The 17,133-nt window shown below is 40.4% G+C and overlaps 1 protein-coding gene across 1 annotated transcript in view; it reads left to right on the forward strand.

Annotated features, from left to right (window-relative positions):
* The first annotated feature begins 6,027 nt into the window (after positions 1-6,027).
* The window catches only part of pmepa1 (prostate transmembrane protein, androgen induced 1), a 41,029-nt gene continuing 29,923 nt past the window's right edge, over positions 6,028-17,133 (forward strand). Inside the window, exon 1 of the mRNA XM_018678241.2 lies at positions 6,028-6,642. Within this exon, the coding sequence (XP_018533757.1) occupies positions 6,546-6,642 (97 nt within the window). The 5' untranslated portion in view covers positions 6,028-6,545. The remainder of the gene's footprint in view (positions 6,643-17,133) is intronic.

Consider the following 17,133-nt stretch of genomic DNA (forward strand, 5'->3'; position numbering starts at 1 on the left):
CTAAACCCCAACGCTAAACTAACCCATTGTAGACCTATGTAACAGTTTTGTTTTTGTAGTCTTTTTTCTTCCCTCACCTTTCTGCTCCTCAGAGGGCATTTGGTTCCCATAAAGGTGGAAGCACAAGAATACACACATACACAACCACAAACACACACATACTGTACACAAAATGCAGTCGCGGAAGAGTGGGATTGCTCAAGCCTGCCGTTTTTCGGTACAGGGCTAAAGTCAGATTAGTGCTAGTCTGTCTGTCTGCTTTCACGGAGAAACATGCTTAATCCCTGTTTAATCCCACCTGCAACGGGATTGGCCACCGCCTAAGACTCTGACGGCTATTACCCTGAATACAGGCATTAGACACAGACTACCACACACCTGGGCTGAGAGACAAAGACACACACAGGGAGTGAGAGAGAGAGAGAGAGGAAGAGAGAGAGATGTGTACATATATATATATATATATATATATATATTTGTTTTGGCAATTCTGTATCTATCTCGCTCACTAATAATGCATGTCAAATTGAATCAAATTGAAAAAGAAGGAAAGCGGCTGAGGGATAAGTGGAGAGAAAATTACAAAGTGAGGGATTTGGATGAGGATGGAGATGGAAAGTAAGAGAAAGAGCGGAAAAGATGAAGGGGAAACCAAGACTAGGATGCAGAAAAAGAGAAAACAGGAGAAAGAGAAGCGCAGAATGAAACCTTTTTTTTTTTTACACAAACTGTGGAAAACAAACCCGGGAGAGGAGGTTAATAAACATGTGCACATACACTCACAAAGACAAGGAGGGAAAAATTAGACAACAAAGAAAGAGAATGAGAAAGTTATGGAAGAAGAGGGACCATACACAACCACAAAGATGTCAAGATGTCATGGAATACATTTTGACATGTCACATTAGGAAAAGCACAGGTGTGAATAATAGAATGAATGATCACTAAATTGCATTCAGGGTCCTGCCATGACAGCACCTGTCACACTGTCATGGCTTAATGGGACACTTTAAGAGTTAACACCCACCAACTCAAGATGTCTGAAGGCACCCTGGTGGCCTAATGGTGAGGGGGTATATGTCCACAGTTTGACTCCCTGCAGGGGACCCTTGTTGCATGTCATGCCCATGTTTTTTTTTTTTAATCAAAACTGACTGTCAAAGAAAAAAATAATAATAATAATAATCGTACATTAATGTGAAATTAATTCATTTCAATTAAATCATTGCTTTGACACAGCAGAGTTTCAGTGTAGAAGCTCCAGCAGCTGGCCAATCAATTGCCTTGTCTAACCACCTAGAAATAACATTTACATACTGCAAATTTTCAAGACTATTTTTTGTTTTGAAAGAAATCTAATACAAATAATGATTTAAATTAACATAATGGTTCAAGGTTTTTAAGGAAAGTATCCATCAAGTTGCTAAATGTTCACGCTGAACGTATCTGCAAAGCAGTCAGTGACAATGTATTTTATTTGTTTTCCCTTCTGCCAAATAAGACATGATTAGAGTTTTAATAGTTAGGTTGAAACAATCAGATTAACATTGTGGTTTTGATTTGAAGCACGAGTAACGACGTGTTTACTTTTTCACTACACCAAAACCACGGTCTTTCCCAAACCTTATGATAACCATAGCATTTCCCCAGCCTTTTAAGCAAGCCTCCTCTAGCAGTTCCTGTTATTTGTACGCTCGCTCTGTCTCCTGGAAATCACTTTGATATAAAACTAATTTGAAACAGCAAATACAATTTGAAAGAAGCGTAAAGCTGAGTTTTTATGGCTGGAGAAAGATGGTGGTATTTGTAGGAGACAGGGTCGAGACACCTCCCTATGACTCCCATTTCAGGCATTGTCATCTAGACAGCAACAACGTTTCCTCCAGAAAGTTATTTATTAAGTTATAAACTTAATATTTAGGAGACAGAGCTGCAATCAAATACGCGTGTAGATAAGTTTGTAACATGAGCACCGCCGCTTATCTCGCAATCATCAAGGTGGAGGATTAACTGATTGCTGCTGCGATAACTTTTACAGAGTTCTAAACAGCTGTGCAGAGTTTCAGCATTTCTGGTAAAGCCTCCCAACTCAAGGACCTATTACTCAAACCAACCTTCCCGGATTGTATTTCATCTTCTCACCAGTTCCTGAAACAACAGGCCCCCTGCCAGTGTAGCCCCCTTCTTTTCAATACACTGTGTACACAGTGATATACAGATACGCTCATTCTGAAAGAGAGTCAGACGGGCAGGGAAAGAGCAAGTCCTCAGCCCAATGATTCACCCACTTCAGTCTTCAAAGCTGGGGTGCGATAAAGAGAGAAGGAGACAGAGAGAGAGAGACAAAGAATGACCACACCTGGGTGTCCATTTTGGTGACTCAGCCCCTTTCGATGGTAAACTGACTCATTGCCAGCTCGACTATCACTGTCTCAGCCTGCTGTCTGTGCCAGGGCTTAATACAGACAACAGAGGAGCTCCACCTGCATGGGTTTACTACATCAGAAATTACATATGCATAGATTTACAAACAATCAAGCAGCATGTATTCATTTTAGTACAGTACACAGTGGGTCGGACTGTGCGCCCAAGTGAACATTTCAGTGAAAGTCATGCAAAGTGGTTAAAGCCTATCTTGGTGATAGTGTTCCTCTGAAATGCACAGTTAGTTTAAGTTTATTTAAGTAACTTTTACAAGAAAAATTCTATCTCAGGCATTTTAGGGTGTGATGACAGGGATCAACCTATTTTTAATTCTTATCATCTGTGTTTAGATTTTTTTGTTTGGAATTGACTGGCAAATATCTTCATTAGTCTTTAATGTTGCTTTACTGAAATTAATTTGTTGGAGGATCAGCACAGTGTGCAGCTCTTTTATCTGATTTTGCCTTTTTGAAGTTTTGGATGTGCACACCAGATTATTACAGGACTGTTTGGAGTTTACTGCTGTAGAAAGCATGTACCTGAACTAATTATCAATTGTAGTAGTAGCAGTAGGAACAGTTTTAATTTGAATTCATTTTTGAAATCAGGTAAATGGGGATATAACTGAAGACTCATCTTAGTAATTGTCATTTAGCTCTTGAGCAGAGAGTGAAAAAGGTGTGTTTTCCCAGAAGTTTATTCTCTAGAGTCCTCACTAGTGCAGGACGTCAGGAGAGTGAGATAACATGTGCAAACCGTATCTCTTGAGACATGATCCATTATCCCACTACAAGCAGTCTAGTACCTGATGACAGCAGTATGGAGGGGGGTGATCTTAATTGTGTCAGTGCTGTTAGAGACCAGTAGGGGGCAGCGGAGGCCTTGCACACTGTTTTACACTGGCGGTATTGGGATAGTGGATAGGGCTGGGATTGATAAGACTGCCAGCATGAAATCCAGCTGAAATTAATCACAATCGATTGGGCGACCTTTTTTTTAAAAAAGTTATTATTCAAGCTTGGCTGAAATTTATCACCACACTGTTCTATTTAAATCAAGATGGTTGGTGTTCACAATATATAAAAAAAATATAATGAACATATTAAAGGGTTAGTTTACACAAATTGCTGAAAAATAGTGCTTGAAACTTAGATTATATTTAAAAATGGAAAAAAGTGTCTTTACTGATGCAATGTCCTGATTATTCCATTGTGAAGAAACTACTGAAGATATATTTTGTAATTTGGGTGACCTGACCCTTTAATAAGTTAGTTATGATGGCATCTACCAACAAAGGCAGTTCAGAATTACAGGGTCACACAGGACAGATCCTCTCAGTCTGCCCTGCCACAGTGTCTTCGAGTAAGGCTCCGAGCTGCTTCCTGCTCAGCTGTTCTCAGTCACATGTTGCAATCTGTTGTTTCCCTTGCAAAAGGGCAGTGAATCTGAGTAGTGTATTTCTCTGTATCTACGTGATTAGGGCTTTGGTGAGTCCAGCAGGGCAATAAAAACCACTTTAACACGCAGCTATAAACTTCAGCAGACCTAATTAGAAAGTTGACTCAGATGAGACATGCTGTTACAGTCTAGCCCCATTGGTCCCTGGGGTCTGTCAATCATGGAGGTGACGCAATGCTGTCTGGGTCTGTCGATCCACAGCAGACACACACACACACACACACACACACACACACTCAAAGACACTAATATTCAACATTTTGACTCAGCCTTTACAGCCCTTTTGGGATGATGAATATTTTAAAGGTTATATGGATATCTGGATACACGTGCCCACTGTTGTAAAATTCTGTATTAAGTTCTTAATGGGCTTTTGCCTGCATGTCACTCGGGGCGCTTGTATTTTGTCAATATAGTTTGAGTGACAGTACAATATGCTGTGTTTTCGTGTTTTGTCACACAACATTAAGCTACACTGTGAAGTTCATTCCACCCTGTTTTGACCTTTCATTAGTGATGGCTACAAAATAAGGGTGAATAGAGCCACCAAAACACCAGGGGGAGGCTTTCATTGTGGAGCTGCTGCAGGAAAGTGTTGAATTTTAGTGCTGAAGAGAACTGTAACTAGTTGAAATCACCACTAAAACTAATTAAGTGGCAGAAAATAAGTAACTTGAAAACATGAATTAATTATTTATACACAATTTATTAATCCAAGACCACAGATAAAATAACCTGCAAGCACACATTAGTTATTCACAATTTATTAATTCAAAAGCGCAAATTAGGTAAACTGGGCACACAAATTAGTCTTTGTATGCATGATTTATTAATTTGAGGGCACAAACAAGCTAAACATGGAGCACAAAACAGTCATTTGTATGTGCAACACTCACACAACTCATTAATGTGAGAGCACAAATGAATACTTACTGAGCCCAGTAGCTTTTCCACAGCACCTGCCCGCCAGAACAAAACCCCTTTAATGTCTAGAGAATGCCACATACAATATACACTTGCCAGTTTATTACATATACCTGGCTAAAGCTAATGCAGTCTAATACAACAGTCCTCCCTTCAAGAGGGTTTATCAGTTTTAAAGTTGACCAGAACGTTTCAAAAATCATGAAGGCAGTCCTCTAATGTTACAGTACATAGACCGTTAGAGTCTATAGGCTTCATCATAATAGCAGTAAATGACAGGGTTTGTTTTTCTTCATAGGTTAAGTCAGAGTTCAGGAGTCAAGTTCAACCAATCAGGACTCATTCTCAACATAATGTTTAAAATTGATATGTGAGAATATTGTTTACTTTTCCAGCTTTTGGGCCCTGAACAGTAATTAGGATCACACTGGCTCGTAGCTGGATACGCTGGACGCTCTGCTGATGAAAGGTGGTATCGAGTCGTTGTGGTGGCGTTCATAAACAGGAAGTTGTTTGCATCTTCATTTGAAAGTTGAAAAGTAGAGAAACAGGTTGATATAAAACAGGTTTTGGTCTTTTCATAGGAATACTGCCAGCCTTATCCTTTAATACATGATAATAATAAATATTATTATATGAAACTCGTTATGAACTGTTGTAGACTTGAGTCCTGATTCACAGGACTCAGGCTTGGACTGGTTTGAGACAAGGATTCTGATTTTATTTGTTAGGTTGTTTTGTAATAGGCTGTAATGATTTTACACAAGATATTAATAGCTATATTAATAATGTATCATTAAATTTTATGCGATGGCAGACATGTTCACGAACCTACAGTCAGTACCAGTGCTTAGACTCAACCCGGTGACTTGGACTGGGACTCGAGACTCTTGGTTCAGTGACTCGGCTACAGCACTGCCATGTTGTAATTAATAAAATTCTTGTTCAAGGTGTTGCACAGATCTCTGAAGCCCTCCGAGGTGAATTTTCTTAATCTGGGTTAAATAAATAAAAAGAACTTGACTTGTCATCATCTCTGATTTCCTTTTATCTGCTGTTTCCCCCTCCTGTCTGTGAGCCATGGCAGACTGTGATGTGCCATAAAAGCAAGTGGAAATTGGAAATGAGAGACAGACATAGACAGTGTCACACACACACACACACAGAGAGAGAGAGATCCCTAGAGACAGACAGAGAGAGAGAGAGAGAGAGGGAGAGAGAGAGAGGGGAGGGGAGAGAGGGAGAAACAGACAGGACCAGACAGACGTCCGTTAGCAGTTTAGTCGCCGGTCACTCGGCGGAAAACACGGAACCATTATAACTGATTTCTAACGGACGGAACCGGACATTTAAAGTAGCCGAACTACGTTTTTTTTTTTTTTTTAACAGCAACGTTAAAACTACATTTAACGGCTGTACCGACACTTCTGCGGTACGCCGATTAGATAGATAGATAGATTAGATAGATTTCGAGAGGAAGAGGAGGAGAAACCGGAGAGAAGAGGAGGAGGAGGTGGAGAGAACCGAGACAGGAGGAGGACGGACGGACCGGAGGGGAAGGAGAGGAGGCTGGAGAGAAAAGAGAAAAAGGGAGGATTTTTTGGCTGGAGTTTGGCGTGGCTTTTTGGTCTCCTCTCCTTCTTCCGAATCGCCTTCTTCTTCTTCTTCTGCTCCAGCCCTTCTCTTGTCTCCTGTCTGCCTCTCCCGGAGTATTTATGTCTGATTTTAGGAGGCTTTAAATGTTGAACTTGATGGGTGTTTTAAACGCCACCGCCGCCAATGTCTCCTGTACTTGTAACTGCAAGCGCTACACCTCCCTCCAGAGCATGGAAATCAGTGAGTAACTTGGCATTTCTTGACTTTTTGTGTTTCTAATTCACTGACTTTTTCCTCCCACTGTGTCTTCAAATCGTGGCCGTGAGGCTACACACCCAGTATTTTAGATTAATAAGTCAACGAATCGTCTTTTATTTTGGCAGCATTTTACAGTTTGTGGAGTGCTAATATTTGGCATAGGTGATGTTGAGTTCTGCTTTGGTGACATGCATCTGCCTTTTTACCAGACAAATGTGCTCACACTCATTTTGAATGGGTTAAATGCTAGTTTTAATAGGCTGTGTCAAGTTTCTCCGGTTAACGTTTACAGCTTACAGCAAACTGCAGTCAGTGGCTGGCTAAATTTTAAGACGTGAAGTTTTCTCCGTCGCGATTAATAAGGCTTGATTTTGAACTTGACCCAAAACCGCAAGCTTCCCATTTCTTTTCCGCAGAGCCGAACTGAACAAACCTCCTGTTTTGTTGCATTTATGTGGTTTTCTGTCTGTTTATGAGCTGTTCTGTTCCCTTTTGAAGATAACTTTGACAAATACAGTGATTTTTTCGGCCGGGTTCCAGGGCCGTCCCTGCTGTTCGCTTTTGATCTTCGCTTTACTTCATTTGAGAATAAAATCCACCTATTCGCTGGGGTTTTGACGGTAAAAATAGAGCTTAAAGTGTGTTGAAACTGTCTGGAAGTTAGCGCAGAGGACTGTGGAAGCTGGATATTGTAGGAAAAAGGTGGATTTTCGCGGTGGAGAAGAGGGGGAGCTGGAAGTTTTGTCGTCGCTTCGTCATGTCGAGCAAAGCCAGACGTCTGTCTAGCCGTCTGCCTGCCTGCCTGCGTGCGCGCATGCATGTGTGCGCGTGTACGTCTGTCTGTCTCCTTGTGTGTGCGTGTGGTCGTAGACGGGAAATCCCAGTGTTTGTGTGTATGTTTATATACGAGTCTACTTTCATGTCTTTATGTGTTGTTTGGTGAAGCAAGGCACTAAACCTTCCCGGGTTAGGGGTTTAGTTCCCTGTAGGAACACACATGGTGATAATGTATACAGTCATGACACTGTGTGTGTGTGTGTGTGTGTGTGTGTCCCCGTCCAGCTGAGGTCACCACCAGGGCTTGCTCAGAAAACTTCAGAGCCTTGGAAAAGACAATGTGCCAATAGACAGTACAAAGGAGATTTAGAAATCAATCTGTGGGGTGGATCACACAATTACTGAGTAAAGCATTTGATATTAATTGCAGTAACTCTTCTTTTAGTCATATTAGTATTAGGGCTGCAATTTGTCAATCCATCTGTCTCTTAATTTCTTGATTAACTGATCAAGGAAGAAGAAAAACACAAATAATGTCCAATTGCGTCAGAGCAAAAGCCCCAGACCCAAAGATATTCAGTTTTCAGATTGCTACAAATTAATTTCCTGCAGATCAACAATTACATTGATTGACTAATTGTTGCGCCTCTAATTAGTAGTAATAGTGGAGGAGCTGAAATGATTAGTTGATTCATCACTTAGTCAATCTACAGAAAAATAACCTGCAACTTCTTTGATAGCTGTCATATGTGATAATACGCTGAATTAAGGTTGCAGGTAATGATTATTTTCATCATCAGATACATTCTCTTAATGAATGTGACGTCTTTAAATGTCTTATTCTGTCTCATCAACCGTCCAAAAGCCAAAGATATTCAGTTTACTGTCTGGAACCAGGTGATGTTTGGCATCTTTGCTCAGATCAATCAACTGTTACACCAGCAATTGATCTATTGTTGCAGCTTTAAAATGACTATTAGTGTTGTCTGGACAAAACAGGATTTTTATACTGATTTCAAAATGCGCATAATGTTACTGAAGCAAAGCCAAAGTACATCTGGTCAGTTCAGTTTCCATAACAAGAGTCAGGACTGGTAAACATGCGCAGAGATTAATTCAGCCTGGTTAGATACAATCACAGACTGAAAGAGAGTGTTTGGATGATGACGTGACCTGCTGGTCTGTTGAAAAAAACAGAACAAACCTTGTGAAAAACAGTTTACAGACATAAAAAGAAGCATGTTTCAGTGACTCTGAGCTTTTTTCCCACCTTAGGTTTATGAAGAAGGGAGGGGATATTTTGATTTAAGATTAAATACCAGTCATACCATTAAAGACTGTTGCCGCAGAGTTGGAAGAACATTATTGTTCCTCATCACTGCGTATTAAGAATTCCTTTAATCTGATATAAGGATCATAGCTCAAACCATGACAGACATCTCCAGATCAAAAGTACAAGTATGTCCACATAAATCTCAACAGCAGCAATGTTAATAGTAGCAATAACAATCAGTCAGTGTCGCACTGATCATTGCCTGGACTTGTAACAAGAAAGACAAGATAAGAATCCAAGCAGACACACACACACACACACAATTCCTCTGTCTGAGAACAGACATGATGTTTAGTCTGGAAGACAGACTGAGGGAAACAGATAAACCTAAGAAGGAGGAGAGAGAGAGAGAGAGAGAGGACTGCAGACGCAGTAAAGAAAGAGAGGGGAGTGATGGTGAAATGCTGGAAATAAAGGAACAAGGTGTCACAAAAAGAGAGAGAGAGAAAGGGAGGGAAGGAGGCAGTGAAGCCGAAAGAGAGAGGGAAATGCTGCAGAAAGAAGCAAAATGCGAGAAACATTCTGCTGAACTGAAAACTGTGTAGGAGTTGATAGAAAATGTGGATTTAGATTCTGAAGCTATGAATTGCATTCACCTTTATTTAAGAAAGAAAATAACAACAACAAAAAAAATTAAACAAGGTTATATTTTTAAGATGTCTCAGCCGCACTAGACAGTGTGTGCACTGGAGTGTGATGGGCAAAAAGATGAAAGAGACAGAGGAAGAAAGTACAACGCAGGATAATCCACGTTATACACTTCAGATGAAGTGATCAAAGGATGATGGAGACCTGATGGAAAAAGCAGGAGTTCCCTAAAGTTTTACTTCAAAAAACCCATCTGGGGAAAAGATCCCTCATTTTATAATGGATATCAATATGGTATTTGTTGTCACATAAGATGACGCTTCTCTTAAAGGTCAGTTCGTCTGAATTAGAAAAAATATTCACTCATTTCCCTCCAGCTGTATCTACAGTTTCAGTTTTATTTGTTCAGGGTTTCACACATCGGTCTCTGAGATCTTTGCTTCCATCACAATACAAAAGTCAACAGCCTTATGCACATATTCAGAAACAATGTCACGGTGGCTCTGGATCACACAAAGACCTCACTGTGGATAGTGTTCAATGGAACTACTTTCTACTGAATAAATAAACTGTAAACTATAAAGACTGTTGACAGGGTGCTCTGTGGATTATCCAGAGTAAATGAGACACTGTTTCTGTAAGGAAGGCCTCAATCTAAGTACACTCAACCTCCAAAGTCCAGTTTGTTTGATTCGTATGAACACTGTGTATGGTACCTGGGTGGTCTCGAGTATGGTTCGTGTCGCATCAGGTGTAAACATACATACTGTACCAAAACAAGGAAGTGGAGAGCAATTTAGAACGTGACACTTACAAAGAAAAAGAACCTTGGAAAGACAAAAACATACAATCACAACCAGACACTAGACACAAAAATGCAGAGATTATGGAATAATTTGAGAGTATTTACATGACACAAGCGTACTCTTTTTTTTTCTTTGTATTTATTGCAGCTGCATCTCCAAATTTTGATTCAACTGTCAGATTGATTATTTGGTTTAACCAGCCCTTTAAGACTCCAACAGACACTTACAACTTCACATGTGTAACTTTGCTCTACTTAAGTCTTCCCTAGACACAGTTTCAATAGGCCATTGTCTACCCAATGAGATACAAGTGAAATTAAACTGTTCCCTTTTTGCCACGGTGCCTTTTGGAGAACTGAATGTTTTGCCCTATTTGGTTCACATTTTTCTAAATACCAGTTATCCCTTCACTGGGTTTGAGGTAGCTAAAGTTAATGTAGTTTAAGCATCTTTATAGCTGCCTGGAATTAAATGTGAGACCTGATTAACAACAAAAATGAAGAAGCAAAGATGGAAAAATAACAATTATTTGTAAGGAGCATTGCTAATCCCGGTATTCAAACAAAAATAGGTGGCTAGCTGCTTTTTAGTCAGCCCATGCACCTGTAAAAGTAAATTTCCGATTTCCCAGACTGAGAAGGAACCGCAAAGACCCTGACTCACTTTAAACTATCATTAATCTGTCTGTGTTTCTCTCCTGCAACATCCCCCCTGCATCTGGATCTGTGAAGTTGTAATTGTAGGGTTACATATACCTGTTACACCCACTGACATAGAGGAGCAGACACACACACACACACACATATGCAAAAACACATCTGTTCTGAGCAGCAGACATCGCTAGTCAAAGCACATGACATCAGCATTACTCAGAGGCCAGCCATGTGTGTGTGTGTGTGTCTGTGTGTGTGTGTGTGTGTGTGCACGGTGAAGTCATTGCTAGTATCAGCTCATAAGAATGATTTCCTACCAGCAGCTTTGGTTTCCCTGTACATTTGTTACTACATGTCTGGTCGTCTTAACATCAACACCTCCACAGTCTGTCTCTATAGCCAACATAAATGTTATCTACAGCGTTTGTCTGCGTGTGTGTGTGTGTGTGTGTGTGTGAGTGTGTGTGAGTTCAGCTGGAGGCTAGTGGCATTTATTTTTGTTACTGAATTCGAGGAAACGAGTCACAGTGTTCCTGAGTGGACAGGAAGTGACTGCAGTGTCGGCAACAGGAAGGACACGATGTGACTGTTTGTCTTCTCTGTTCCGACTCACAGTCCTCTGACTATAACTTGTGTTAAGTCACAAGTTCGATCCCTGCAGCAACCTGTGTGCTCATGAGCAAGACACCGAACCTGTACCTGATGACACATTATTAAAATATGAAGAAAGCTCTTGACTTCATTGTTGTAGGAGTACTGACACCTTTGGGTTCTCTTATTGACAAGCAGAAGAAAGCTTTGAATGTTGATTTACTGTTGAAAAGGTTAAATTATTAATCATAGGATTCACAGTTTAACTGGGAGGTTCTGACAACTCACTCACAGTATAAAAACACATTGTGGACTCTCAGAGAGGTGAGGTGAAACCAAAACCTCCAGGTTCTGTTCAGACATGTCTGTTACAATGAGGACAGAAAGGACTGAAAGTTGTGGGAGTTTTTCCAGAACAAAAAGTTGGAGAAGAGCTTTTTTGTGAATTTTATCGATCTGGATGAAACCCAAGTTATGATGGTGCAAGTACGTGCAATGGTGCGTTGGTAAATTTTCATATTCTTGTCGTTAATCTTTGTTAAAATCACAAAGGTGTCAGTTTCTAAAAGTAACAGTAAACCATGCTGCATTTTGTCTTTTTTTAAAAAAAAATTGGCCCTAAGCCCAGGATGCAGCGACAATGCTGCTGCAATATAGCATCTGTGGGAACATGGGGAGGCTATCACTGTCATTAAAATGGCTGATCCCGCACAAAGAAAACACCACAAAAACAGTAAAAGACTCTTGTCCACTGTGTGAATCTTTAACTATTTTCAGCGTGTAGGTCACTAGCTTGGAGGTTGTTCGCAGCGAAGGGGATTTTGAAAATGGTAACAGCCAGGAAGTGGGAGGGAGGAGAGGGCGGCCAGAGATAGCCGCTCAAAGGCGGGCTTATATCCACCGTTTACATCTTGTGAGTCAGATGAGTGGGACGGGGGCTAGGCCCGACGTGACGCCATAACTTCCACTCTTTATCTTACAGAGATTTGAGAGAGCGAAGCTACTTTTAGCTCACAAACAACATTTCATCAGGTACAGACACCTGCCTGCACAGAGTCGAACAGCCAAGTTTCAGTTTTTTGGAAAATACCTTTCAGTGGTTTGTCATTTAAACCGACAAAAGAAACATTGTTGGGTAAAAATGAGACACCAACTTGCCTGAATGTTTTGGACGTTGCTATATTTTATCAACCACATCCAAATGGAACCAGCAATGGTAACCCACCTCTATATAATGCTGTTACTGTAGTTTGTGATTTTGGATAATTCTAATTCTAATTAGCAACTTAAACTACATTAGAGTTATATTTGAAATGCCTAGCTACTGTTCTGGATGTCGCGTCACCGCCATTTCAATTAGTTCTAGTATATTTCTACAAAAGCACCAACAACTGAATTAATTAACTATATTTATAGCCTGACATGAAATTCATCTTCCCTTATTGTCATATGTCATTTTGTCATTGTCATGTGTCAGTCAGCGCTGAACAAAATCCCTCTCCACATCCTGTTCAAGCTGCAGCTCCCATGTGACAAAGAGATGATGTTTATGAATCAGTGTGAACAGGCACAAAAAGGAGGAAAAAGAGCGACCGCTTTTGACAGAGTATTTGTGGTGCAAAACTACATCCCGAGGCAACCTGCACGCAGCTTTGTCTTTGATCTCTTCAACTGTAATAGCTGTAACAGAAACAACTTTTTTACCATTTAACCGAGATAACTGCCATAAACGGGCTGTCACTTTAGCTCAGCGGGAACAGAGTGAGCAGGGGAAAAAAACAAACAGTCGACCTTATCAATTCAGGCACAGAGTTATATTGGTGTAATGTTTGGGATGTATTGATAGGTGAATGGACGTTATCCAAAGTGACAAACAAACCCATGAGAAAACCGAGACCTCCGAAAGCTAAACAAAAACTAAAATAAGAGTTTAATTCTGTTGTATATCCAAACATGGCCAACAGTTATTAGGCAGTGTTTGTCTTTCTTGTCTCTGTCTTTTAGTTCTCATTGATTGCTCTTCTTTTTTTTACTTTCTTTCTTTCTTTCTTTCGTTCTGTCTCTCTTTCTCTCTCACTCAGTGAATCATGGAAATTAAATGATTGAGTCTGTTCTGGCTGGCCTCCTAGACCTATTATGTAAACCTCCCTGTCTGGCAGTCTCGGTGGCTCTGTGTGTGTGTGTGTGTGTGTGTGCGGGCACATGTGTTAGTCTGCGTTTGTCTATTAATTTCCTGTGTGTGTGACTGTGTATGTGATGTGTCAGTTTAGGGAGAATTTGTAAAATTATATCCAAACTTTTGTTCTACATTTGCCTTTTCTTGCTGTAAAGAAGAAAGGTTGATATTATGTGCGTTTAGAGAAGCTTGTGAGGATCAAACTGTGCCTTTTGTGTGTGTGTGTTTTTGTTCTGTGATTGACAGCTGGCATCATCCCAGAAACAGAATCACTTTAATCCTCATGTACGATAAACAGACAGTAATTTGTCTCGGAAGAAATGATTTATCCACCGAAAGTCGACTCAGCTGCTTCCTCTTTGTTCCCCTGGTTCCACGTAACACATGAGACTGGGAGTTGTCCGGTGCAGTCACAGCCTGAGCAGAGCAGCTGTGGGTCGAGTACCCTGCTCAAGGGCACGTCAGCAGCGGCAGCTCATGATGCATGAAATGAGCGTTTCCTGTTTTCCCCCGTCCAGGTGTTTGGCTCATGCTGACAACGTTAACTCTCCTTGTTTCCTACCTCTCCTCTCCTTTCCATCCTTTCATTTCTGCCTCGCTTTTCCTCCTTTCCTCTCTTTCATTATAGAGATGTGAAGTGGAAAGACCTATTTCAAGCACCCCTGGTTCCAGAAATAAAAAAGTCCCATTCATTTTCCCCATAGACAATGTTACTCAGCTCACATAGATGGAGCACTTCTACTGGTTTGGATGGGCATGAGACTCTCCTGGTTGAATCATCAGCACAAAACATTAATAACCGAGTTACAAAATCAAATAAAAAGGGAAAGGTGTGAGCCTGCGTTCATAAAAAAACATCCGGTGGGAAATTAACTACGACTCCTGAGGAGCATTTTTGGCAAGAATCAGCTTAATGATCTGCTAATGGCAGGAGGAAGCTGAAGATTACAGTGTTAATCTGCAGTTTTATCGATTCGCTTTTATGCTGCATTCACACAATGTCGGCAGGATGGGAAGAACAGGAAAAAACAGAACTGTATCCAGGCTTGGTAGTGATCACAGATTATTCCAGCGTGGTGAGTCCTAGTGTGAACCTTGTAGTTTAAATTAGCTCCTTTTGTTGTAGCTGTTCGTTGCCAAGTAAAACCAGATACAAACAAGCAGCACACAGCTCCTATAAAATCGACTGAATTGATTGTGTTGGTGTGAATATTGGATTTTATTTTGAAGTACGTGCTGGCAGTGGTGCATTTACAGTCAACACTTTGATGACGTGTCTGCAGTTATTTTCGCCAAGAGGGACACATTGGTGAAAGGAGTTAAAAGTCAGAGGCTCACGTGAACGTTTTATTTTTCCACCTGCTTTGGTTAAACAGCATTGAATTCTAGGTCAACTTTGGATGAATTCAGCAACTATGGTGCCGTGTTTCATTCTCAACTGCACCAGCAAAATGTTTAGAGTTTGTACCTGCTCTGCTTCATGCCTCTGACTGGCTTCTCCTCCATCTCCGTTCCTCCCTCACTTATGTCCTTCTTCCTTGCTTCCTTCCTTTCTTCTTTGCCTCCCGTGTGCCTTTCATTCAGCCTCTCAGCTGTTCACATTGTTTCTTGGTCTAGACACCAATAACACAAACACAGAAACCAGAAAAAGTCATCAGCTCCGTCTCATCATGCATATATGTAGATGCATGCAGCGTGTGCGTCGGGGGGTCAAGGTCATCTTCAGTTTGGTGGGGGGTTTGGTGCGTTTGTGTGCACTTTCTGCATATGATCTGCATACAAGACAGCGTTCAGCTGAGGCCCTTGTAGTCTGTTGGACCTATATTGTCCCATTAATTAGTCTGAAGTCAGAGCTGGCCCTATATGTCTGTCTCGCAGTGTGAATAAATCCATACAGAGACTGTCTGAGGACCAAGAGGCTGTGCTATAAATAAAGGCAATGACTGTCTGCTCGCTATATGCATATAGTGTCAGCAATGTGGAAAAGATCTCCTCTTGTTTTTAATTAGTCTGAGACAGAAAAAAAACCTGTATGCCTGTCTGGTCCTCTAAACACTTTAATTGTAGTCTGTTTATGTAGTTTAAAAAACAGTGTCCTGTTTTTCATTAATTAGTCTGCATCAGAGGAAGTTGGCATTAGGTTGTCTAGTATTCAAAATGTTCACATGTACATCTCATTATGTTGAAGAAAAGACTAGAAAGTGTCTTGGCTTTTGTTAATTAGTCTGAGACAGTCATGATTTTGCTGTCTAGTCTTTAAGTGCTTAGTGTCATCTTTTAATGTGGAATAGATTGAACATCTGCTAAAGGACATGTGTTTTAATGTCCTTTAAATAAGCTTTTTGTCACTGAATTTAAGAAATACCTTTAGTTTTTAAATATATTGTTCAATCTGTAATATGAAAAAAGGTCTGATGTATTATAAGTCCTCTAACAACTGCAATTTTTGTCTGCTTTTATGAGACAGAGGTGTTTTTTTTAATGTCAGTGTAGTGTTAAAAAAAGGTATCCATTAACTAGTCTGAGCCTGGGTACATGACGTGTTTTCATTATTTAGCCAGAGCCCCGATAAGTTGCTGTTTGGTTGTCTAGTCTTACAAACAGTAATGTGTCATTTAGTGTAATTTTTTCGCTTTCTTTAATTAGACTCAGCCCCAAGATGGCACTCCATTGTAATCTGCAGTCTGTGATATGTAGTCTTTCATGAATTAGTCTAAACCAGAATGTGTTCCTGTGTAATTTTGTGGTGTGACATAGGAAAACAAACCGTCTTTCATGAAATAGTCTGAACCAAAACATAAGAGGGTGTTTATCTTCTAGAAGTAGCTGGATGAACAATTATTGAAAGGAAGAATTTGAAGACGCTGAGGTATTTATTTCTAACAACTGAAGCTGTTTGTTTACGCTGCAAAGTTAACATTTAATTCCTACACTTTTTAGTTATTTAGCTGTTAGTGACTCTTTATTTTCCCTGAAGGACCATATGTTCGACTTTTTTAATTAAGTGAATGTATTGTTTTATATCGCCGTGAAATAGCAGGGTTATTTTAGATTATACCTCAAGAAATATTGCCTTTGAGAATGAGAAGCAATTCTACATGTCTGAACAGATCTGCAGGAGTGATTCAGTCCACACACATACGTATGTATAACATATACTTTCCATTACAAATTCAAATATTCATGTACGTATGCAAATGCTTGGTGTGTGGATGGGGGATTTTTTGCATATGAAACTAAGGTTGCTGTGCATCTGCAGAGAGGAGGGGGTGAAGTGAGGCAGTCTGGGTGTCTGGGAGGGCAAAGGTCAAGGGTCAGGTCAGTAGAGGGCAAGGAGGGGGAGGGGTGAAAGGTTCATTGTCACAAGAATGGGGTCTGGTTTTGGAAGTGTGTGTGTGCGTACGTGTCTCTGTGTTTCACAGTTTACGTCTCATTGTTTTCAATATCCTTCATTTTCATTAAGTTGAGTTAATTATCTCATTGTTTGTGTAAACAACAACAACATTCTCTTGTCACCAAAATGTGACCCTGCATGTTTAAACCTGCATT

The sequence above is a fragment of the Lates calcarifer genome, linkage group LG12, assembly GCF_001640805.2.
Source record: "Lates calcarifer isolate ASB-BC8 linkage group LG12, TLL_Latcal_v3, whole genome shotgun sequence".
Lineage (NCBI taxonomy): Eukaryota > Metazoa > Chordata > Actinopteri > Centropomidae > Lates > Lates calcarifer.